General features: G+C 36.6%; 6 protein-coding genes across 6 annotated transcripts; 2 read left to right on the top strand and 4 right to left on the bottom strand.

Annotated features, from left to right (window-relative positions):
* The first annotated feature begins 688 nt into the window (after positions 1-688).
* LOC143465354 (eukaryotic translation initiation factor 4 gamma 3-like) lies at positions 689-5,707 on the top strand. Its single transcript, XM_076963589.1, has 9 exons — positions 689-912; positions 1,135-1,308; positions 2,613-2,718; positions 2,836-2,957; positions 3,270-3,407; positions 4,123-4,350; positions 4,414-4,647; positions 4,972-5,076; positions 5,209-5,707. The coding sequence occupies exons 1-9, from the start codon at positions 784-786 to the stop codon at positions 5,248-5,250; spliced, it is 1,278 nt and encodes a 425-aa protein (XP_076819704.1). The 5' UTR covers positions 689-783; the 3' UTR covers positions 5,251-5,707.
* Positions 5,708-7,915: 2,208 nt separating this feature from the next.
* Positions 7,916-12,579, top strand: LOC143466115 (uncharacterized). The gene is made up of 13 exons (XM_076964731.1): positions 7,916-8,125; positions 8,315-8,464; positions 8,600-8,690; positions 8,767-8,861; positions 9,112-9,216; positions 9,552-9,630; positions 9,829-9,953; positions 10,231-10,368; positions 10,610-10,843; positions 10,930-11,163; positions 11,289-11,393; positions 11,532-11,672; positions 11,927-12,579. Exons 1-13 carry the CDS (start codon positions 7,961-7,963, stop codon positions 12,131-12,133), a joined length of 1,869 nt encoding a protein of 622 aa, XP_076820846.1. The 5' UTR covers positions 7,916-7,960; the 3' UTR covers positions 12,134-12,579.
* A 506-nt stretch (positions 12,580-13,085) lies between these two features.
* Positions 13,086-14,855, bottom strand: LOC143466116 (uncharacterized). The gene is made up of 4 exons (XM_076964732.1): positions 14,654-14,855; positions 14,455-14,527; positions 14,244-14,361; positions 13,086-14,073 (listed from the first exon to the last, which is right to left on the bottom strand). The coding sequence occupies exons 1-4, from the start codon at positions 14,776-14,778 to the stop codon at positions 13,991-13,993; spliced, it is 399 nt and encodes a 132-aa protein (XP_076820847.1). The 5' UTR covers positions 14,779-14,855; the 3' UTR covers positions 13,086-13,990.
* A 1,678-nt stretch (positions 14,856-16,533) lies between these two features.
* On the bottom strand, positions 16,534-18,095 carry LOC143465101 (uncharacterized). The gene is made up of 4 exons (XM_076963264.1): positions 17,893-18,095; positions 17,640-17,772; positions 16,938-17,055; positions 16,534-16,750 (listed from the first exon to the last, which is right to left on the bottom strand). Exons 1-4 carry the CDS (start codon positions 18,009-18,011, stop codon positions 16,650-16,652), a joined length of 471 nt encoding a protein of 156 aa, XP_076819379.1. The 5' UTR covers positions 18,012-18,095; the 3' UTR covers positions 16,534-16,649.
* Positions 18,096-20,004: 1,909 nt separating this feature from the next.
* On the bottom strand, positions 20,005-21,042 carry LOC143464802 (uncharacterized). Its single transcript, XM_076962794.1, has 4 exons — positions 20,862-21,042; positions 20,593-20,716; positions 20,397-20,514; positions 20,005-20,220 (listed from the first exon to the last, which is right to left on the bottom strand). Exons 1-4 carry the CDS (start codon positions 20,963-20,965, stop codon positions 20,129-20,131), a joined length of 438 nt encoding a protein of 145 aa, XP_076818909.1. The 5' UTR covers positions 20,966-21,042; the 3' UTR covers positions 20,005-20,128.
* Positions 21,043-22,048: 1,006 nt separating this feature from the next.
* On the bottom strand, positions 22,049-24,114 carry LOC143464801 (uncharacterized). Its single transcript, XM_076962793.1, has 5 exons — positions 23,886-24,114; positions 23,702-23,753; positions 23,533-23,622; positions 22,733-22,899; positions 22,049-22,592 (listed from the first exon to the last, which is right to left on the bottom strand). The coding sequence occupies exons 1-5, from the start codon at positions 23,937-23,939 to the stop codon at positions 22,440-22,442; spliced, it is 516 nt and encodes a 171-aa protein (XP_076818908.1). The 5' UTR covers positions 23,940-24,114; the 3' UTR covers positions 22,049-22,439.
* Positions 24,115-24,173: the final 59 nt, after the last annotated feature.

Consider the following 24,173-nt stretch of genomic DNA (forward strand, 5'->3'; position numbering starts at 1 on the left):
TCTTTTGTGCGTCATAATTATGTGTCGTCGTGAGTGCAAGACTGACGTTTATTTGACGCAAAATGACGTAGGATTACATCAACAGTCAGTGGGTTTGAGGCGCGTACACAAACCTATCTTGTAGTTATCATGGCAACATAGAAACCTCCAGCAACGCTCATGAAGTTTTTGTGTTGACGTGGTGTTAAGTCAATGCTGGTTTGTTCCCATTTTACTTTGTCTTTGTCTGCTTTTAGAATTCGCCGAATGCGCATTTATAAAATTAACAAACTTTTTTTATTAGAATTTTTGGGTTGGTAAAGTTTATTTATTTCAACATTATTTCTATGTGGTGGACTAATTGCCTTTAAAAGCGCCGCGAAAACGGCCCTTTAATTATGACGTTAGGGCGCGTCTTTTTGCTTTCAATTAGCGTTTTTAATTCATTGTTGTTTCGACATCGATAAAAAGGCCACGATTCAAGACTGTTGCTGTCGCAGTTATTTGGACAAAATGACGCTCTTCCCTCATTTCGTGCGTAAATTACATGGAAAGCAAGTAAAAGTGTCAGAGATGGTAAAATAACCTTGACGCAAAATTGTAAAACCACCGTAAGTGGCATCCGTCGCTTGGTGGAGCTGTGTCAAGCTTATTTCACAATAGTTCGGTAGCTACAGCAATAAACTGTAAAGATAATTCTATTAGTTTATTATCACGTTAGGACCTTTTTAATTTTTCAAAAATTGACTGAACTTCTCAGAGGAGAAAATTGTCTGAATTCGATTTTAATCAAGTCGGTACAGTATGGAGGAACTGGTTCAAGCAGATGAAGAATATGTTCACACCAAATTACGAGCCATTATAAAAAATGCAGATTTTCTTTTGGTAAGTTTTGCTGAAGCCAAGGATATTCTGGGAGTAAAGATGAATCAGGTATAAATTTGTAAGTTTTACCAAGTTTTTTGGTTATGACATAACTATTGAATATATTTTTATCAATTTATGCAAACATTAACAAAAATGGATTTCGATGCCAACCACGCAATTAAGGCCTCGTTTGAATAAATGTTTAAAAGCTTTGTTAATCCATCTATGAAGAACATGTCAAACGTTTAACTGAATGATTAAACTGAACTAAATGTTGATTAAACTCAGGATTTTGTCGATGAAGAGGAACTAAGGGTTATTGAGGAGGAGAAATTTTGGAGTCTAATGGATTGGATTCAATGCAAATTGGAAGCGAGAAGGGACCATTTCGATGACTTGTTTCGGCTTCTTAACCTGAACTTTTTGTCGAAGAAGTTCTTAAATGAAGTTGTTTACAGCGAAGTAAGATTATTTGATTCTAAACTAACTTTGTTTGTAAAACTGATCTGAATTTTTAGCGAAATCAACATTGGTTTGTGTTTATGGACAAACATTCACTTTGTTAGGAGTTATTCTGGCTGCTTGGACTGCCGCATTATTGTCATTTTTTGCCGTAGCCTATAATTTCGAGTGCACAGTAAACACAACGCTCTAAATCTGCTGGAGATGTAGCTGAAGACTAGCTTTGTTTACATTTTGAAGCCAGTCAAACGCTAAACCCTTCAATAAGAATCTCAGTAGTTACTAGTTAATATTAGTATTATTATTATTATCATTATTATTAGTAGTAGTAGCATAATTAGAAGAAATCGTTATATACCAGTCAGCAACAAAAGGAAGTGATAAATTTCCCAAATTCAGATCTGACGAAATGAGGTCGTACAACTGAAGGCAACAAACACGTATAATGGGCGCCTCTAGCTTAATTCAGTTTTCTAAATTCACTGATCTTTAAAAAATCACGTGATGAATTGCACAAAACCTTGTTATGCTTGGCAAATTTCTCAGTTAGTTTACAGTTAGAAACGTGTTTATGTGGAGTTAATCTCAATCACATGAAATCGTTTCTCGGGCTGATGCTCAGCAGAAGATGTCTGATCATGTGCTATTGCTACGTCACCAGCTGTTTGTCTAGAAACATAATTTATTTTAAAAATCAAAGGTCTTTTGAAAATATGTTCCTGTAGTTGGATTTATGTATTTCCTTCAAAGTTTGTAAAATTGCAAAGTTACTGCAATTTAGCAACTATCGTTAACTATTTCATGAGATTAAACATGTTAGTAGCTTTACTGATCGCTGATCCGGCGTCCTGTGTGGCGTGAGATACGTGTTGCGCCAAGTGAGTCAAAGTTGCATCAATGCTTGGTCATGCATGAAACCAGTGTTATTGTTGACGTCTTATCTAACATTTCCCGGCAAACCGAGCTGGAAAAATCGTCATGAATCGTCATGAATCGTCATGAATCGTTATGAAAATTATAACATGCTCGCAGTGACCAAAATAACCGCTAAAGATTTAAACCAAAACACCAACTGATGTTAATTTTAGAAAAAGTGATTAAGTTTAAAAATCAGCCCAATAACTCGTGTAATTTGCCCCGGTTATCTCCAAGGCGGGCTCAGGGTGAATGTAGGGTTAGAAATAAACCCAAAGTCAAGTTTCTAGGAAATAGGATTTGAGGCATTGCGTCCCTGTGCGCGTTTGATAGAAGCGTGTTGCAGTATATTGAGTCAACAGCATAGAAATAACGAATTTATTTTGTAGAGTCTGGTCAAGGAATCGATGACTTGTGTGCATTTGATTCTCACTAATTTACTTGGCCGGATACCGGAAGAATGTCTTCACATAAGGGGAGAATCTCAGTTTTCAAGTTCGTGTCAACTTTCAAAGTTGTTTTTGTACTAAATTACGCTGCAATATCAAAGATTTAAAGAAGAATGGACAGTGCAGTCATTGTTGGTATATGACACGTATTGTTTTTATACAGCCCGGTCTGCTAGCGAAGTGAATAGCCCACAAATCGGTGACAGCTCAAAGGCGTTAAAGGAAATTGAACAGAAACCGAGCAAGTTGGACCAAGGACATGCGGAGACTCCAGAAGAAACACAAGTTTGTTTTTTAGTTTTTGGTCCATCAATTTCTTCACGATTTCTATTAAGTTTGTAATATCATGACAGCGTTGGTAGATACCATCATGTTATTTGTCAGGCCCACAAGAATTCTTATTTTCAGCGGAATTTTGACAAAACTATTTGTCCATCATGTCTCCTAGAAATTTTTCTTGATAACATTCGTCGAAAAGAAACACTTCACAACGTAGTCAAATGGCTGAAATTTTACAATTTCTCGAGCGCACTTTTTGACCTTAGGCTCAACATCACAAGATCTGTGTTTTGAGTAACAATTTGTTTTCTTCACCAGTATGTCTTAGATGAAGCAAGGTTGATATTGAACAAACTAACTCCAGACACATTCAGCGAACTGATGGAGGAATTTCAGCAACTGCCAATATACTCTGAGCTGGGATTGAGAAGAATAATAGATCTCATCTTTGAAAAGGTATCTTGTCGAAGTTAAGCTGCATCAGATTTCATGAAATAAACAACTGGGCATTTCTGGTCTGATTGAAAATACTTGGTATCGTGGAAGTTAAAGCTTTTTTGTTAATGTTTTGCGATATATATATGATATTTATATATATTTGTTGCCTGTAGTTGTATTATTCTTAGCAAATAATTAGCAATAAGTTATAGGTGAAACAAAACACCAGAGAATTTTACACAGGAAATACTTCTAGACAAATTTTCTATAGAGTAGCCTAAAAGTCATCAGTAGAATTATAATACTGAGTTTCATCCAGTATTTGCTTCGTATCTTTTTACAAATAAATTCCACTTTGTTCAGATAACAAATAAAAAATTGAATTTATAAATCAACAATCAAGAATTTGGATTAATGTTTTTTTACATAAAAAGTTACGTACAGCAATTTTCATCTATAAGCGCAAACACACATTGCTGTAACTCTGGTTTTTTCAAATATATGATGAAATTTCATTTCATACCATATCATCTTTCGATATATTGATATGACGCGTTCGCAAATGGTTGCATTAACTTTGCGGTAAAAGATTAAGATGACGAATATTTTTAAAAGCATTAAATGATGACTTAAAATCAAACCAACATGTTATCAAAGTCAAAGTGTTTTGTCTTCACCATTAAGCACAAAAAGAAAGATTAACAAAAACTGAGGACCACCTTTCTCCAACCAGGTCAATGATGATCCAGATAACAGCAAAATGTACGCAAATGTATGCCGCATGATGGCGCCATATACAATTACAATCCCATCCACTCCAAACCAATCTCAGCAACAGACGACAACTTTGGAATTTCACAAGTTTTTGCTGACGAGATGCGAACACGAGTTTGAGAAGCATCGTCAGGATGATGACGTTCTCGTCAAGCTTCGACAGAAACTAAAAGATGCGACAACAGTTGTAAGTGAACGTCTTTGAATTATTTCAATAATAAACCTCATTTTATTGGTTCAACCAACGTAGACAGCGAAGGAAGAAATTGCGGAGGAGACGAGACTCGCCGAAGCCAAAGTACGAAAGGAAATGTTTGGAAACATTAAATTCATCGGCGAACTGTACATGCAGAAAATGTTAACGGATGCGATCATGCACGACTGTGGAATGTCCTTGTTCAAAGGCAACGATAACGACTTCCTGGAGTGTCTCTGCGCGTTGTTGACAATAATAGGCCAAGATCTTGAACTTACTAAAGACGAGGTATCTGACTGTTAACCATGAGCAGGTTTTTTTTTAAGGTTTGGTTTGGGTGACCGCTAAGTAGTTTTAAGAGACCGCAAGTGTTTCATTTAAATACCAAAAAATAGTAGTAGTAAGTTGCAAGTCCAAATTTTGGGAAACCGCTGGAGAAATTTGGGGGACCGTTTCGGTCCCCCAAATCACCTTAAAAAAAACACTGACCATGAGCTACAGAAATTTTGCTATTTCTTAACCTTACGTAGAGTTATTATTGGCACAAAATTCGTGCTTGTGATTTCATTGAATTCTCTCAGAGTGGTAAAACTTTTGTTGTCCTGTACGCAGCATCATATGAGTGAGTTCTTTGGTCTTATTGACAAGGTGATAGAAGAAAAAAGCGCATCTCCAACCATCTGTTCTGTGCTGGAAAATCTCATGGAATTAAGAAAGGTAACTTGATACATATTAAAACGACGATATTAGTGGCTGACTGGTATAATTGCTAAAAAGTTGACCACGGCAAAATGATTTCCGTGGTGTCGTCCTTGCGAAGATAACTTTATTACATTTCCTTATTTGTAGAATGAATGGGTTCCAAAACCAGCCCAAACTCAGAGTTTATAATGCAGTTGGCCGCACCCGTGTCAGCACAAAGAAATTTCCTTGGTATTGTAGATTGCCGTCTTTGTGATTGTACGTTTTTGCTTGCGGTGTCGACCAGAACAAATAAACTATTTTCCGCGCTGGTTGTAAATATTCCACTCAGACTCGGCAAATTAACTGCTTCAATGTTTTTCGCTTTGCTTTTGAACTTCAAGAATTAAATTTAACATTTGAATCACAGCTGTGTCCATGCATGCTCCTTGTAATCATCTTTGCTACTTATGTGCTTTGGTGCTTTGGTGCTTTGGTGTTGATGAATTTCAAGGTTTGCAAGTTCTGCAAATCTGTCAACTCACACTTTAACCTGTGACTACATATATTATGTTATAAATATAACGTGTGTTCTTAATGCGACTGCGATATCACATCGACATCACATTGTTCTGTGCGGTTGTTGTTTGTTGAAATCAAATAAAGCATCACTTCGTCAATCAGCCGCTGTTGATCTATTGAGCTCTGGATGAAACGCGCTGCATCTAATTGAGCACTTCTCTTGTCTTGTTGACTTGCAAATGTAGGGTTGTGCATGTTTATTGTTTATCCACTTTCTCACAACACAAGCGATCGCGTTAAAGCGTCTTAAAACTTTGCATTATAATCATTACTTTGCTTTAGTCGATCAAATTGATTTCAACAAACTCTGCCGCTTACCGCCGCTGTGTGATGCAAGAAATAGTAGTTTGAAGACTTGTTTGCGTCAAAGTACCGATAAAGAAACACCAAGCTCGATAGTTCCAGTGACACGAGCCAAACGATCTGCTGCGTTCACGATCAACCCATTGTTGACTATGGTCATTGTTTTGTAACAATGCTTAGGATGTTTAGTGTACCTGATAATGCAGCGACTCCAGACAATGACAATGGACCTGATATCTGGCCAAGTTGAAATGTTTGCTCAATGGAACAATTACGGCAGGCAATGACTGATTTGTCTGCTGACTTGCAAAAAGCAATTTGCGTAGATGCGAAATTGACAGATTTATCCTGCTGTGATTTAGCGATGATAACACAATCGGCGATAACACAATAACAACGACCCATTGTGATAAGGCGTCATCACTAAAAATCGCACCCGCCGTATCCTTTGTCAACATTGCACCTGTACAACAAGTGATATCAGGCTAAATGCAATTGCTTAACTCTTTTCTTTGTTCTTGTAACTAAATATATTTCTGTAAATTTGTTGTTTCACATTCATTTGCGTTTGTCTCAGCTGAAAGTGGATAAACAGTAGGAGAGGAGATTTGATGAAGAGCAAAGCATAGAAAGACCTCCAGGTTAAAGTGCTGCTTATACAGCTTGGTTGTCGGTGAGGAAGCATACATAGATAAGCTGAGGTAAACTGAACATTGCCTTAAGTTCTTGATTATGTTCAATTGAATTTAGCCAAGACGCAAATATTTTCTTCAACTTGTTTCAAAAATATCCAACCGACAGTTCGTGTCGGGAAATACGCTGCGCATCGCAGACCGAGTTTTCAATTAAAATCAGCCCCCGTGTTTCTTCGGTGATGCTTGAAAAAATGTTTCGCAGAATAAAGCTGAAATTGCGTTGTTTAAATAATTTTCTAAGCAAAGCAACTTGTTTAGTGATGACGTCACCTTACAAGCAATATTTGGCAACTTTTGGATAACATTTCATTGTTTGGTGTTAATACGAACAGATACGGAATTTGTTCGTGCCGACCTGTCACCAGTTAAGCATTGTTCCCCAAATGCAAAGTTTATCTTAAAAAATATATTTTTTTTTCTGATTTCGAAAGTTAGAAGCTATAACTCTATAAAGCATTTTCAATGTAACTGACAACATGAGTGAGAGCTGGTATTTGAATCAATTATTGTCCCAACAGCGCAAACTGCTAACTTTGTCGTGCGTAGTTCCACGAGTGTTTTCCCTCCATTAGCTTTACATCTAGCTTCTGTAGATGCAGTGTAACAAAACATTTCTATTTAATTTTGACCAAAAATTGTGCGTTTGAACAGAAAACAGAAACAAAATTTAAAACGCCAGGGCTTTTGCTTTTACTTTTTCAAATTTACCAGTTTTGTTGGTGTGGTTGTTGGTTAAGTGGTGGGCTTGCTACCATCTTTTTTTTAAATGGAATACATCCTCGTGTGTAGGTGATTAATTGCAGGTGATGTCAACTTTCAGCACAGATATGTCACAGGCGACAGCACATCTACAAGTAGATAATGAACCCACATAGTTTGACTTACGAAATTGCAACCAGTTCTGTTTCTAATTACTGGTTAATGGTAATCTAGTTAGCGGAAAATTTGAAACATTATTTGCAATAAAAACTTTGTCTGGTACACTAACTGACAACTCCTTTGCTTTTTCTCATTATTTCTTTCGAAAGGTAACCATAGAAATGTTAATATTGATATTTAATCGCAATAGGTACGCCAAAGTATAATAATCAGTGTTTTCTTGTGTTATCCTTGAGCAATCCTGAATAGTTTACCACCATCAAATAATGATATTTTCAGCATTATTACGAAGAAACAAACAACTTTTTGCTTATGAAAACATAAATAAAGATTAAAACATAAAATAACATCTTCTTTGGTGAAGATAAAATATGTTTTCTCCAGAAATTGACGCCAAGTTTTTCATTCAGGGCTAAAAGAATATAGCAGGATATTTTTAAGGCATCTCTCAGTGGAGAAAAATGTTTGAGATTCGATCTTATTTAAGTGGCTGCAACGTAGGTTTTCATACTCAAGCAGCTGAAACTTTTATTTCGGAAAATTTTCGAACATTTTTAAAGAGTCCAGATTTTCTTAAGTTACTTGTTGATGACGTCAAGGCTATGTTGAAGTTCAAATCCAAACAGGTACAGTTTGCACATTTTACGAAATCTGTATTAGGTGACTTACACATTGTTTTAATGGTTGAATATTAGCACATGAAAAAGTGGGCACAAACAAAAGTCATGCTGTGTAACTTTGTTAAAATGTCGATGAGAAGAGAGAGCAAACCGATAACGCTTGATTAAGACCGAAAATTTTTGATTTACTTTCAGGATTCCATCGACGAGGACAAATACAGATTTGTAATTGAGTGGACAAAATACAACATCGATTATAGAAGAAAACATTTCAGTGATTTGTTTCATCTCATTCAACTCAATTCTTTATCAAAGAAATTCTTAAATGAAGTTGTTCGCGACGAAGTGAGACTGGTTGGGTCTAAGCCTTTCAACGTCCTTACCATTTAATTTCTGAAATACTTTGCGCTACCACTGTATTGTCAGTATTGTCAGTATCCAGACAACAACAGATGTAAACATAATGAATTTATTTTGCAGGAGTTGGTTAAACAATCGGCAGATTGTATGGCTTTGCTTGTCACTGCTTTAATCAACCGGATACCAGAAAGCATCAACATGGAACATCAACGCAAGTTTTTATGTTTGTGTCATAATGAACCTGTTCCGTCTTTATCGAAATTTGATTGTCTTTTATCGTCGTGCAGGTGAACCCGATGAAGTGCTTGTTATCGGTAGAAAAAATCATCTAGAAAGTGTTGTCAAATTCAACACCAAGACAAAACAGTGGAGTGGCATGCCGGTATAACAGTTGTTTAAATTATTTTGTCATTTTGAACAAATAATAAGTTTTCAAAAATCTTAGTTTGGTAATTAAAAGTAAGACAATAACGTCTTTCCAAACAAATGTTTTGTTAACATTTATACGTTATTTATCCGTTTTAAGGTTATATATGTCTTATCATTCTGTTTCAGCCTTCATTCAATTTGAACATTTAACTTAAACTGGTTCGATGTTTTTTGAGGTATTTTAAAGTGTATATTCTTTACAGTCTATGCAAAATGGCTTGCGATGTTGGGATGATTCTGACTCACACTGCAGACATTTTCTCCGAACAGAAGATCAATCTGCCATCGAGAATTTTCTGGAGCAACGTGTAAGTTGTTTAGTAGTAGTAGTTACCTGCCAGTCAGTTTTAAAAAAATCGAAAATTTTTATTTACTGTGGTTTTCATAAACATTTTTAACCAGTTTGGATTCACCTGTCGGTGTCCTTATACAGAAATTTTAAGTTACGGGATAGAAACATGATGCCGCTGTAATCGAAGTGTTCTTATACACCAAGTCACAATAGGCGAAGTCATTTCGAGACTTTGCAATGGTGTCATTTTACACGTAATATTACTATCGTCACAATCACTAGGTGGTTTTTACTGTGGTTCTTTGTTTTGTTTAAATTTAACAAAAAAGTGATTTTAAAATTTTAATCCAGAATGTTTCGAATGACATGGAATCGTCAACATCTGGCGACCAAGTTAAAGATGAGGGAATTTGTTCCGCCTCAGAGCAAGGTTTTATTTTTCCTTTGAATTAGTTCTTAAAGACGCTGTAATAACACTTACTTAAGCCCTTTAATAATGTCTTTTTTTTATATTACTAATTGTTGTCAGTAACTGTAACTTATTTTCAGCAACTCAGCTGGAAATAGTGTAACAATGGCGATTATGTGTCTATTTTAAATACTAATTTTATGATTTTTCTTCTCGTAGAAGTACCTAATGGGAATAAAAAGAGGGTTTATGATCGTGATTTTTTGCTGAGATTTCGTAACGACGCTTTGTCAAAGGAAAGGCCCGAGAGTCTTCCAGAAGTTGGAGAAATTATCATGGATCTTGTAATATATTTCTTTAGTATAAAGTTGATGGTTTACGCTAGATATTTATCAACTAACAATTTAGCATATCACTGCTAATGCGTAAATATTCCATGTAGAGAGAACCCCCCAAAAAGCTTGTTTCTTTAATCCCTGCTGATGCAGTTTGCTTTTAATTTTGATTTCGATATTTTTTAGGTTCTCTTTTTCTACAAACATTATTTGACATATTATTAATATTTTGTTTGATGTCACAATATTTGCTTGTTATGTAACAGAGTGATTAATGTTTCCTCAGAGTGTACTGTGGGAAGTCCAGTTGATATTAAACCAAGCGACTTCACAGAAACTTGGTCCTCTCATGCAAAAGTTTAAAAAATTGCCAATCCATTCTGAGCAGAGATTGCAGGCGGTAGTTGACCTTATTTTTCAAAGAGTAAGTTTTAACAACATTGTGAAAAATCTTTATATCTAGCCAAAACGTTTGTGTTACTCATTATTAAGCAACAATTCTTTTACCAAAGTTACCAATATTACTTTAGTTTACTTCCACAGAGCATACTGCTATAAACAGCGTGTTGTTGTTGTTGTATTACAACTCTCGTCTCGAACAAACGTTTCGTCATTTTTGCAACTACACACTTTTTTCTTTGGTCTAAAAATTGCTTCACTCTAAGGTACTTGATAAACCAAAATTTGCTGAGGTGTACGCAAATGTATGCCACATGATGTCGCAAATCCTAACTACAACACCATCACCGTCAGCTTCAGATAAATATCAAGAGCAAACAAGAAAGATGGAATTTCGAAAACTCTTGCTGATGAGATGCCAGCGAAAGTTTGAGAAGAATCGTCAGAAGGAAGGAATTCTGAACAAACTTCGACAGAAATTAGAAAACGCTACCTCAGTTGTAAGCAAACAAGTTTAAATATTTCATAAATAAATGAATCGATGATGAATATATATTTTTCTTTTTCCGCGTTTGAACCAAAACAGGGAACGAAACAAAAACGCAAATCTCAATTAGAGGTCGTTGAAGCCAAAATACGAAAGGAAATGTTGGGAAACATTAAATTCATCGGCGAACTCTTCAAGCTGAGAATGTTAGCGGAATCCATCATGCACATGTGTATAATGGACTTGTTCAAAAGCAGAAATAACGAGTCACTTGAGTGTCTTTGCGCGTTGTTGACAACAATAGGCGAAGATCTTGACCATATCAAAGAAAAAGTACGTTAAGTGCGACCGACAATTATTAACATTATCTAGACTACATTGTTTTCTTGGGTCACGTTGGTTGTTTTTTACCCTCATGAAATGTTTTAATGGATAAATTGAACATAACTGTTTTCCAGCAACGAATGGATCAATACTTTCACCAACTAGACAAGGTGATAGGAGAAAGAAAGACATCTTTTCGCGTACGTCACTTGCTGCGGGATGTTGTTAACCTTAGAAAGGTAACATTGTAGGTGTTTTTCACAAATTATTATCAAGGACCAACTATTATATTCATCATGACTTCGTCGCAACACCTGTAAAAGTTAACTAAATATTTACATTTCATTTATTTTTGTATTCTACGTTGTTGATTTTAGAATCAATGGATTCCGAGGCCAGTACAAGCTCAAGGTCCTGAAACAATCGAACTGGTCAATGTCGATGTCAAAGAGCGGTTTGAATTGAAAGCTGCAGTTACAGCATCTGCTGCTGCCGGCGACACTGGTGGAAAATCCCAGGTAGGGAAAAACTGACTAAGAATGAAGCGAATGCTTCATGCAAAATTGTAATTAAAGCTTCAAACATAACTTTGATAATTCTAGTACATATGACTCTAGTATATATGACTCTAGTATATATGACTCTAGTACATATGACTCTAGTATATCAACCGTCTTTAAGGCGAACGATATAATTAATACCCAACTAAGTGTTTTGCTTGACTTGACGTTTTCTCAACACTACCCGAGTTAACCGAAAATCATTTTTATAGAATTCGGAAGCATTTTTTCCCACCAAAACACACACAGATACGTTGGAAGCAAAATCTAAATCATTGTTCACATTCAACCCACGTCATTCCTCCTTCACCAAGCTACTTGACAGGAGGAAATTCTACAATGATATATGCGAGTGGATTGACAACAGTTCTTATTATTCTTCTTATCAACCCGAAACTAAATCGCTGCTACGTTTATAAGTTTGTCTATGAAGAAACATCGCTCAAGTGCGCGGTCGACAAAATCATCCGGATGCGAGCGGAAGATTTCATTCTATCCCAATGATCTTATTTGTCATGACTGTATAATGCCCTTTGTCGTTGGCGATTTGCCGCCATGCAAAGTTATCTTGGACAAAAGAACACGATTGCCGAATCACTTCACTTGCAATACTTCTACGCTGTAAACTCTCATTCATTATAAACCCGTCGCATTCGCATTAAGTGTTCTTTTTGGCAATAAATGTAATCATTGTCGCACTCACAAAAACAGTTGAATTTTTGTCATCAACCATGTGGTTAAAGAACTGACAACCAGGCTTAGTTTAAAACAAAGTCCTTGCAGAATAGATACAACTAAACCAGCCAATGCATTCTTTTGAAACTCATTGATCAGTTACTTTTTTAGTTTTAGCATTGATACAAGCAAGCACATGAATATAGAAAATTAATGAGTGAAAAAGTAATTGTATAAACCGCTAAATCAATCAATTTCTGTTAAATTAAAAAAACTTGAAAAATGTGATATGTCATACGATATATGTTGATATGTGTTGTTGTGTGATATATATACGAAATATGATACTTACGTTATGCAATCTAGCCTATGGTCAGATAAGCAAAACCATATTTTTTAAATAAAAAAAAATTAAATGAAAAATTATCATGAAGTTGCTAAAAGTAAACAAACTGCAGACAAAAACATAATTCTGCTTGCCACCGCCACCGCCAGCTTTTGTAAACGAAATATTTCCGCGCAAGAGAAGTTTATTGCGGGATTGAAGTTGTGGTGGCAGTGACGTCACAAACCCACAACCTTCATATTAAAATACGTTCATATCGTTAATATCCTTTTCAAATAGTTTGGAACCTTAGCGACGCCGCAACAATCATAAATCGTGAAAAGTTACGTTAAGTTTAAAAAAACATCGAGTAAAAATCATGTTTTGTATTAGTTCTGGAAGCAATTAACTCGAAATAAATGAAGGCATTATGACGTAAAGCAATGATGAAAATCGATTTGAATAAATCCTGCCGCTGACTTATAAGCTTTTGATAAAAGAAATTCAAGATGGAAGACGTTCTTTTTTCACGACGTAGATTATTTTATTTGATATTTTGCTGAACTTGTGTGACATCTAACAAGCACAATATTTCATCGCTGTGTAAGTAAGTTAGCTTTGTGTTAGGTCCTAACTGAAACGTTTGCATCTTGTACGTTGTTGGATCGCAAACTTTGCTTTTCTTTGCAAAGTAAGTAAAATGAAAGCAGGCTACTCCTAGAAAAGGATCAAAATACAAGTCGTAGCAAATAAACTTGAGGTTTTGTTGCCGCATTCAAAAGTCACCATTTCAGCGAGGTTTGAGGTAACTTTTGAATTAAGATATTCAAACGAATGAATGGCTGCAACGATTTCACCAGAAAAAAGAACGTGCGTTCGAAGCTATTTTTAAGTTTTTTTTGTTAACCTAACTTAAATGTTACCAAATAGAAACCTAAACTTAGTCAAAATCTACCTTCTAATGTAAATTTAGCTTCAATAAAACCTCAAATACCTAAAATCAACTTTTTTCATACACATTTTCCTGACCTAACCGTCTATCTTTTAAAACAAGCTGCGTGACCTACATGACGTGCAATAGTCACTTAGTAAAGGAATTTTTCCTTCCCGCGTCCGAACACATTAAAAAGTTTAATTGCGCTTCCGCTTTCTTAGAAATTATTTTATTTTCTTTGAAATTGAGATAGGTTGACTTAGTTTGTTTTACCGTGCAAGGCCTGACTTTTTCTATTCGAGCGCACAAGTCGGTTGATCGAAAGGGTCAGATAGGGTCAGTTCACTTCTCACTTATTTCGATGTCGTCTTCGTTCAAAGAATCTAGAAAGTCTACGTCATCACTCGGAGCTGGTTTGTATTCATCTGAAAAAAACAACGTTTTGATGAGATAAATTTGATAATTTTCGATAGATGTTATGTTTGTTTGTTATAGTCAAAATCCCTTAGTCTTACACAAACGTTTTTAACAAAATTCAAAACCACTTGGTTGAAATCTTTAACAATTGCTTTACGTTCAAAATTTTGATTCGAACCTTTGCCAACGATGGCTTGGTCAAGTTCCGCTATGCCATCAGCGACCTCTTGAGGATTATATTCGTCGGAAAATTTGTCCGCTATCTGCTGCAAAGTGTCTTGGTACTTTTCGAAATCCTGGTGCAAAAATGTCAATTGAAATACTAGCTATAACATAAAAAATAGGAAAAAATATGATACAGTGGTATTAGTAGGTAAAAGAGTTTATACCTGCTGTCGAATTTCCTTTAACTTGGCTTTAAATTTGTTGTCACCAAACAGCTTTGCTGCCCAAAGCACACGTCTGAAAATACCAGTCAAATCACAACTGCCAAATCTCGGAATAAATTATTCACTTAAAATTAATTTATATAAATTTAAAGTGTTTTATTGCCTGAGTTTTATAGTTAAAGAGGTTTAGAATACTTACGAGGCGATGCGAGCCGCATTTCCTGGAGATAACCTTCGTCTTCTCCGACCACTCCAGAATAAAGCGTCGCTAGAGAGCAGCAGAGAGCACACGAGCAGCATGCACAACGTCAACTTCAAATTCATTTTTCGTTTTCAGCAAAATGTGATTTATTTAATAAGATGTTGATGAAATACCTGGCTCGTAAATCATCTGACAAGACAGGTTTTAAACCAAAGTTTCTCGATTATATAAGCGCCCTTCATTCGTTCCGCTTCCTGGTTGTAAGCCAATCAAAACTCAATGAGAAACAAGACGCATCTAAACATAGACATCTTAATATACATTTGAGAATATTTATTCTGTGATAGATCGAGGAAGGAGTGGGATGAAAATCTAAAATAACTTCGCATCCTGGTCGCTTCTGCGTCGGCGGCTTATAAACGTGGAAAATGGTGATTGTTGTAAACTCGGAATATGTTTTCGTCGGTTTAAATGTTTATATCTGGGTTTTTGGATTTCGCTTAATTCTGCGACAACTTGCGACTTTGTCAAACCAACACAGGCCGATGTATTCATCCGGAACCAATAAAGTGAATAAGAAGCATTTAAATAATTCCTGTTGGCTGATATGTTCTTGAACTAATTGTGGATGTTCGCATTCGACCCGGTTACGGTTGAGAGAAAACGTAGGTTACGTGATTTCTATTGATCCAGCGCATAGTGTGCAACTGCTTTCCTATAAATCCTATTAATTTCATCAACGTTTGATGGAAAGCTGAATCAGTCAATCAGCATGCCGCTGAAGAATATGTTTTGTTGCAAACCACGTGATCGAGTGAACAGAATGAGAAAGACAAAAGCATTTGAATAAAAGTTTCATAAAATAAAAAGTTTGTAGTTATTTACATTATCTTGAATTTATCCTGATGATGACATCTGTTTGGTCTTGATAATAATCTAACCTACCGGATCTACGGCAATAAATGGGCGTGTTTAGCAAACGCACCATTCTTAAAAGGAACTAACTTGCATAATTTACTGTTGTATCCAACCCACCTACAGTATCCACACTACGCAGCATACAGATGCTCCTGTCAACACAGTGTCTATAGCAAGCAGTAGTTTATTTTCAGCGTAGCCGCATCCTTCAACGGAATGTTTAAAGCTTTTGTATGTACGGTACCGGACATAATTGTTCGGGATGAATCGTGGTTATAAATAAAGTAGATAAAGTTAAACTATGACAATGTGGTGGTTGTGACTATAGGCCTCTTCCTAGGATTCAGTCCCCTCTTTAGATTACGTCATCAGCTTCACACGAATAGCTCTTTATTATGATTAAGATTAAACTAATATTTCGTCACAAAGGCTTTGATTTCCTTTGCTATAAACGTAATGACACTTTGTCCATAATTACTATTTTGTTTACACTTTTTTACTTCTACTGCTTCTACCTGGTCGCGATTGAACTGTCAAATAATACTTGATAGGTTGACACCATCAGCAAGAATATCTGTGATGAGTGATTATTTTAAATCAACTTAAACACAAAGATGTCGCTGATGCACTTTTTTAAAATATTCACTTTGTCGTCAGATATTTTATTTGCTTGTCTTAATTGTCTAAGGCCTACATATACTCGCCGTATTCTGTTCGAAGCAGTTTTCTTTATTTCACGGAGGCACTAACTACATGCCTTAGTGACGTAATAGAGGTGTTGTATTAAAAGCTGTCTGTAGTTTATTGCAGGTCGCTTTAACAGCTACAGAAGACAAATATAATCGGGGCAGTGGCAAAATACGATTATTTTTATCGATGAAAGTTATTTAAGCATTTCTTGTTTGATATTATTCCACGATCTGGGGTTGAACTTTGCCCGCTTGTAATAATAATTCACGAACGTTTATGTTGTTTTATTTTTTATGACGCAACAATGACAAAATCAATCGATTGCAAAGTATAACATGCACAACGATTCATGCAAAAGAAGTGTCAGCTACAGAGTATTCTTCCATCATGCAGTCTGTTGCTCACTAGCAACGTCGTCATCATTCAAAAGATCTAGGAAATCTACGTCATCGTTGACGTCATTGTTTGAAATATCGTCGTAGTCGTCTACAGCAAGAGATTGTTTTAAAAGGATTCAATGAGTTTATTACTTTTTATTGCACCTTTATCTACGTTGATGAATTTGTTCGTTGTTTTTTAAATCTAATGTTTAAAAACTGTGACGAAAATGATATTTAAAACAGAAATTTGAAATAAAAATCAATCTAATTAATGGTTTCATCTTATTACTAACTTTTTTCAGCAAAAATTCTATCGAGTTCCACCAAACCATCAGCGACCTCTTGCGGATCAAAATCAGAAGAAAGTTCTTCCGCTATCTGCTGCAAAGCGTCATCGTATTTCTTGAAATCCTGACGCAAAACACATGGCTTAATGCAAACCAGCTTCCGACAAACAATGCAGATGGGCGAAGGACAAAAATACAACGAAACCTATATAGGCCTGTAAATAGATTTCATTCTCATGTAAGCTAAGCCACAGGTCGACTAGAACGGCAAAGGTGGCAATAAGCACTATGAGATTTCATAATTCGTTAAACATACCACAACAGCCTAACATTGTCACGTCATCTCAGCATACAACTGTAACAAGGGTTTGTAACCAAGCAATGCTTTCATTATATTTTTCAATGCATCATGAGACGATGGGCTGTGTACTTTTTATGTTTTGTTTATGACGTCACATTGTTTTTGCTGTTTGAAAGCTGCCGCAAACCAATGGATCGCCACTATCACCTTGACATTTCAAGCATAAATATCTTATATATAACTATCTAGTTTCAAGATTTTTAATTATAAATAAAATCGAAACATTTATGGGTTATGTGGGCTCGAAATTAATTCACGACCGGCGGCTAATTTATGGATGCTGTGCGGATAAGTGGGAGCATGGCGCTGGTGCGGAGGTGGTGGTGCGGATGAGACTTTTGCGGTACCTGATGTCGGAGTTCTTTCAAATTTTCAATTCCTTCGTCGCCGAATCTTTTCCACAAACCACATCCGATTTTGGCAAATTTGGTCTTGGAGCCGAAGAGACGACAGTTGACAGTGGCGAGTTGTCTAAAAGTTCTGCAAAATTCGATCAAATTCTCGTCTCAGCTCACAGTGACGTCAACATGAAACTCGCGTATCTCAAAATTTATTGATATAAAAATTAAATTTATAGTTCAATAATTTTTAAACACCAACTTGTTTTTAAGAAAACCTCTGAAGCTAAACCTTCGTCTTCTTCGACCACTCCAGAAACCGTCGCTAGAGAGCAGCAGAGAGCACACGAGCAGCATGCACAACGTCAACTTCAAATTCATATTTCGTTTTCAGCAAAATGGGATTTATTTAATAAGATGTCGATGAACTACCTGGCTCGTAAATCATCTGACAAAACAGATTTTAAACCAAAGTTTCTCGATTATATAAGCGCCCTTCATTCGTTCCGCTTCCGGGTTGTAAGCCAATCAAAACTCAATGGGAAACAAGACGCATCTAAACATAGACATCTTAATATACATTTGAGAATATTTATTCTGTGATAGATCGAGGAAGGAGTGGGGTGAAAATCTAAAATAACTTCGCATCCTGGTCGCTTCTGCGTCGGCGGTTTATAAACGTGGAAGGTGGCGATTGCTTGAAACTAGAAACTAACACCGTTCATTTTGGAGAAAGATTATGATATGGGAATCTTTTCAAAAATTTGTCCAGTTTTAAGTGAATGATGCTCAAACAACGTCAGTGGGACTCAAATATCCTTCTTATGACGTCATTAGGTTTGTGTATTTGTGACAAATGCGGTCACAATTCACAAAAATTGTGCATGTTTTAGTACTTCCGGGTTATTATGTTTTGTTGGGTCATAAGTTTCATTTGTTTGAACTCTTTGTGGTTTATATTTTTTTCTGGACCTTTGTTGGTTTTTTGCTTTTCTTATTGTGTTGTAATTTTTTGTTTTGGTCTCATTTGTTCCTCGGCCTCCCAATTATGCTGCAGCTTCTCTTGTCCTTGTTAATTACATTGAATTCTTGTCGTTTACTCATCTAGACATTTAGCTTTGTCAGGTCAGTTCGGTTGAAAGTTTTGATAAAGCAACAGCTTTACTTGGCGCTGCTACCAAGAAACTTAACTAAGACTTGCGTTTTTATTTAATCAAGTATCGTGTCTTGTTCGGGCATTCTTATATTTTCTACATACCAACACTCACTCGGTGACATTTTCATGTGACGATTCACCGCGTGGGAAACTGAGACCTGCGTTTTATGCAACACATTTCACCAGGAAATGCTGTTCAAGTTGGGAGGAGGCAGCAACGTTGTGCAGAAATATTCACTCTGGATCCTAAACCTGATGCGGACCTGTTTAACGTTAGTTGTGCTACGACCATCCAATGACGTGTAGTGGCACGTCATCAGGTGTATTATGTAAAGAAAAGGTTCCTCCTTTTTTACTTTTATAAGTTACTGAGACACCGACATAACATTGACATTAGAATTTGACTGATACATGAACACGCGTTTGTAATATAATAAATAGATATAATATTGTAATATAATATAATAAATAAGCTCACACGTCCTACCAGGAATCATCAACTCTTGGAGTAAAGAAATAATTGTGTATTTGCCGCATTCAGCAAATAAAACTTTGGATGGCAAACGCGGAAATGCGCTCTATTTATTGTTTCCCGCGTGCACCATGGCGAGCGTTCTGAACCAATTAGTTCTAATTGTTGCTATATCTAAGTCACGTGATATTTCTAGCGGGTTGTTTACGGAAGTCTTCTTCAAAATCGAAGCGCCGATGACAATAGATTAATAGAAGGAAGTATGGCCACAATTTTATTTTATTTTATCGCCCGGTTGTGGAATTTTGGAACAATGAAGAACGAGGATGTAAGAAGGAGGAAGACCAACCGAATGAGGAAGTAGCTTAAGCAGGTGAAACGTGTTACTTGGGTTAGACCGATGCAAACCCAAGCCCAAATAAATTCCCCGAATATCATCTTTGCAGAAGACTCGGGCAAACACGACTACTAGCAAGGGCGAATCCGAATTCAACAATATTCACAACTTTAGCTAGTTTGGCGGCTTTTCCCGGCTATAGATAACATTCCTTAAAATGGAGGACATTTATCGCATTACTTTAGCTCACTAGCGCCATCTATCCTGAAGGTTTTGCGTGCCCATTTGTGAGGAGTGGCGGTGATAGGCTGGTATTGATTATGTGTGCAATGATATGACATACTGGTTTCCTTTTTTTACTTAAAAAAATATATTTTAAATTCTCGACTAAATACAGCCACGACACGTGGGTGCTTGCGTGCTTTTATTTCTCATGACGCAATAATGGAAAACACACAAGACTGAAAAGTTAACTCTCACAACGGTTCACGGAAAAGAAATCCTGGCCAAAGACTTCTTTTCCCTCATTCAGTTTATTGCTCAGTAGCATCGTCGTCATCGTTCAAAAGATCTAGTATGTCTGCGTCACTGTTGACATCTTTGCTCAGAGAGTCACTATAGTCGCCTAAGGTTCAAGAAAGTTTACAGAAATATAACTTCAAATTTGCCAATGTTGAATGGAATTTATGATTTATCTATGTTCAAGTTTTGTTTAGAGGAAAAACCGTTGACATTAATCGCAAATATGACACAAAAATTACATCGAAACCAACAAAGTTGGGATTTCAACTTATTTCTCACTTTTTTCAGCAAAAACTTGATCAAGTTCTTCTAAACCATCAGTGACCTCTTGCGGATCGATTTCGTCAGAAAGTTCGTCCGCTATCTGCTGCATAGCCTCCTCATATTTGTCAAGATCCTGATGCAAAACATATGTTATAACAATTGTAAATTCTCGAAATAAATCCCCAAGTAGAAGTATTAAGCTGATAGGTACCTGCTGTCGGAATTCTTTCAATTTGATCAGGTTTTCGTCTCCTATTTTGCTGATCAAGTGGCATCCCGCCCTTAGTCCCGGTTTCCAAACGCCCAGAATAGCACAACCTTTTCGGGCGACTCCACTAAGAAATATAAAATTGTCATAAAATTGAATTCTGCCTGAGGTGGTTTTTACCTTAATATTCTTCTGAGACGTGAAAAAATTGCAATAAAGAAAATATTTTTAACTGGAATATTTTCAACATAAAAATTGGATAATTTTCTTACCCAAGTCTGACCCTCCATCGCCGTCTTCTTCGACCCCAGAAAGCGTCGCTAGGCAGCAGCAGAGTTGAGACAAGAAGCAAACAAAACACCAACTTCAAATTCATTTTTCGTTTTGAACAAAACAAAACTTTCAAATGAGATGTCGACGCAGACCTCGTGCGCACGTCATCTGATCAAATTAATGTCAACCTCCTGCAATTTTATACATTGCCCGAAATTCGTTTCACTTCCGCGTTCTAAGCCAATCAATTTCTAAAAGAAAAAGGCTTCTTTTTACAGCAGACATCTTGAATGCATAACATAACAGAAAACAAACCGCTGCTTCGTTTGAATTTCAAACATTATAAGTGGCAAATTGGATGATGACCCAAAATAAATGATTGTCATGTTGGACTTTTAAGCGTATCTTTTATCATCACCAACCAACCTGGTGAAATGTAGAAATGCAACATTTCAGGAGAAGGCAATTCGCTACGGAAAGTTCTCTTCATACATTGTGACGTAATAAGTGAGAGCCTGATCGAGTTTTCAACAAGAAATTACAGTAAAGAATGATGATTTGGAATCATGACGATAAAAAAATGCTGCATTTTATACAAAATTCCTCTCGATTTTGTGTGCGACACGTCAATGAATCAGCGACTGCACGACATGACAGCGTCTAAAATTCTCCATGAAATACATATTTTGATGTCGATCAAATCATGATCGTTACGTCACGTGTTATATATGATGTAAATCGCTGTGACCGCGTTGTCATGACAGGCACCGAATATACTGTATATGATGCAGATAGCAAGGTCTTGTGAGACCCCATGAGCTGGCTGCAGATAATTGGAATGTTCCTGCTTCATGGAATGAATTAACGACTTCTTGAGACGATTAAGTATCGATCCGCATTCAGCGAATACAACTCACGATGATGATGGATCGAATGAAAAAGCTTCCTTCATTGTTAACCGCGCCAACCGGCCCAATGCAGAAACAATTAACTTCTATAACTCATTGTTTCCTCTAAACCACGGAAGGTTTAGGCAAGTCTCATGGCGTTGACACAAACAACAATAACCGTTGGAAGTTATAGAGCCGGTGCGTTTATTTCCCGGTCATGGAAATCTAAACTGATGACCGTCTTCATACAAGGAACTTACTTGCGCACTTCTCAATGACATCTGTGCAACTTAAAATAAATTGAACTCTGACTTTAATATTTGAATTTTTTGAAAATAAAAACACAACTTGAAATGCTATATGACGTAATAAACCAAGTTATTAAAAACTTGAGCAAAATCAATTCTAGAAAGTCATCATTCACGTCATGTTTTGCGCAATAACAACATAGTGCACAGAGGAACTTACATTCAGAATTATGACGACATAAAGGTATCTGGGCAACGTATGATAACGTGGGGAGCCCGGTTGAACGCCAATTTAACAAAACAATGGCGACCACAGCACGAAACAAAGAAATGTCCTTCCAAATGCAGATTGTGCCGGTATATTACAACAGCTACCGCATGCACACAAAATACGACAGCGGTAAAAATAGACTAAGTTTACGGGTAAAAATGGATCTTGTTATTGGTCATGCTCTGATGCGCTTTGTAACACAGCAGCGCTAGCTTGCGGTGTCTGATAAGATGACACCGCCACCTGCTGGGCGGCAAGACCCTGGGCTTGTAGATCTTGATATGAAGGGGGTGAATCTGCCAGCTTGGTCTGTAGAGCAATCTACAAGCAACAATGTTTTCTAGTAACTTAAAATTTAACATTATTACGCAATAATAATCATTATTTTGGTCGAGGTAACAGTTTACAATGAGTAGCTACAAAGAGACATGCAATTGGTGTTTGTGACGTAATACCACCACCTGTTCGTTATTTGGCGCCGAGTGAGTCATGACAACAACTCCAGCCTCTGAGTTACTGATGGATGAACTTCTCGATGATTTGTTGCCTCTGCGCTTTAAGTGCCTTAAGCAACCGGCCACCGCCGTAGCCAGCAGAGCAAACAAGGCAACCATTCCAATCCAGAAGTCTACGCAATGAAATAGGACATTATCGATTTTATAAACTGATACTGGGCGCATAATGTAGCGATGTTCTAATATTCGTACATCAGCATGGGATTGGGTGAATTTTAATGCTTCAAATTTAAAGCAAAGTTCACTTGGTTGTTAAGAAGTAGGCCAATAGTTTAAACCAGCGGTTTTCAACCTCTTTCATACAGCGGCCCAGTATAATCAAACGACCCACCACCAAAATTTCCAGCTAAACATATGTAATATTGTTGTGCATACACAATAGCAAAAGAAAAATTACTAAATGATATTGCTTTGAACAAAGACTCATGTATTAAATTTGTACACATTGACAGCAGCATGAGTGAGATGGCTGGTGTTGCATTTTAGTAACAAGCTCTCGCGACCCCTATAAAAAAGGCTAATGACCCCCAGGTTGAAAACCACCAGCCTAAATCGTTTGCTTAAAATATCTTGTACAGTAAAATACAGTAGTTTTACGGTGACGTCATTAGGCTGCCACTCAATAAGACAGAAGCCATTCGGAAGCCACTGCAGTGGTTATAGAAAGACCAAGGTCTGTGTCAATAGGTTTGGTTTGCTATAACTTATTTTTATTGTAGAAGTTTCACAGAGTTAAACCAACTTACACCACATCGCCCAAACTTTCAGGCTGTAGCAGCAATCAGTGTAGTGGTCGTCTTCATAATCACAGCAGTAACCCCAAGTGTTATAAGTGTCTGCAAAAAATAATGAAATTGTTCTTCAACATTCTTGTTTTCTTTTCTTTAAAATATCAAATATCAGCAACCATCCTACCATAGCACACCCTGTCCCAATTCTCCGAGGCCGTGTTGCATCTTTGGTAAGCCTGTGTTAGAACATAACAGCAAGATCAACTTTTAGAAAGTCGTCAGAAAAATACTTCATTTAAATTTAATAAAAATCAAGAATCATTTCAAGATTAATTCTAGAAACTATTTACCACAGAAATCCAACCTACCTTAGTTGTCACAAATAAACTAACTAGGACGGAGAAGATGAAAAAGCGAAACATTCTGAAATATCCCAACCTAATCGTTAAAGCCTAAAAACTTGTATTTCGTCTGCGCACAACAAACTAAATCACAACAACTTCTTTCTGTAAAACATCGACATAGTTTAACTGATGCTTGGTGCGAAACAACTTCCGCAACTTTACTTCAACATAATCGGACGCCCCACCTTGATGGGAAGCAATTTCACTAAAACAAAGAAAAGATTATTCCGGAACACTATGTTGCGTCATAAA

Source organism: Clavelina lepadiformis, chromosome 7 (genome assembly GCF_947623445.1).
Source record: "Clavelina lepadiformis chromosome 7, kaClaLepa1.1, whole genome shotgun sequence".
NCBI classification, from domain to species: Eukaryota; Metazoa; Chordata; class Ascidiacea; order Aplousobranchia; family Clavelinidae; genus Clavelina; species Clavelina lepadiformis.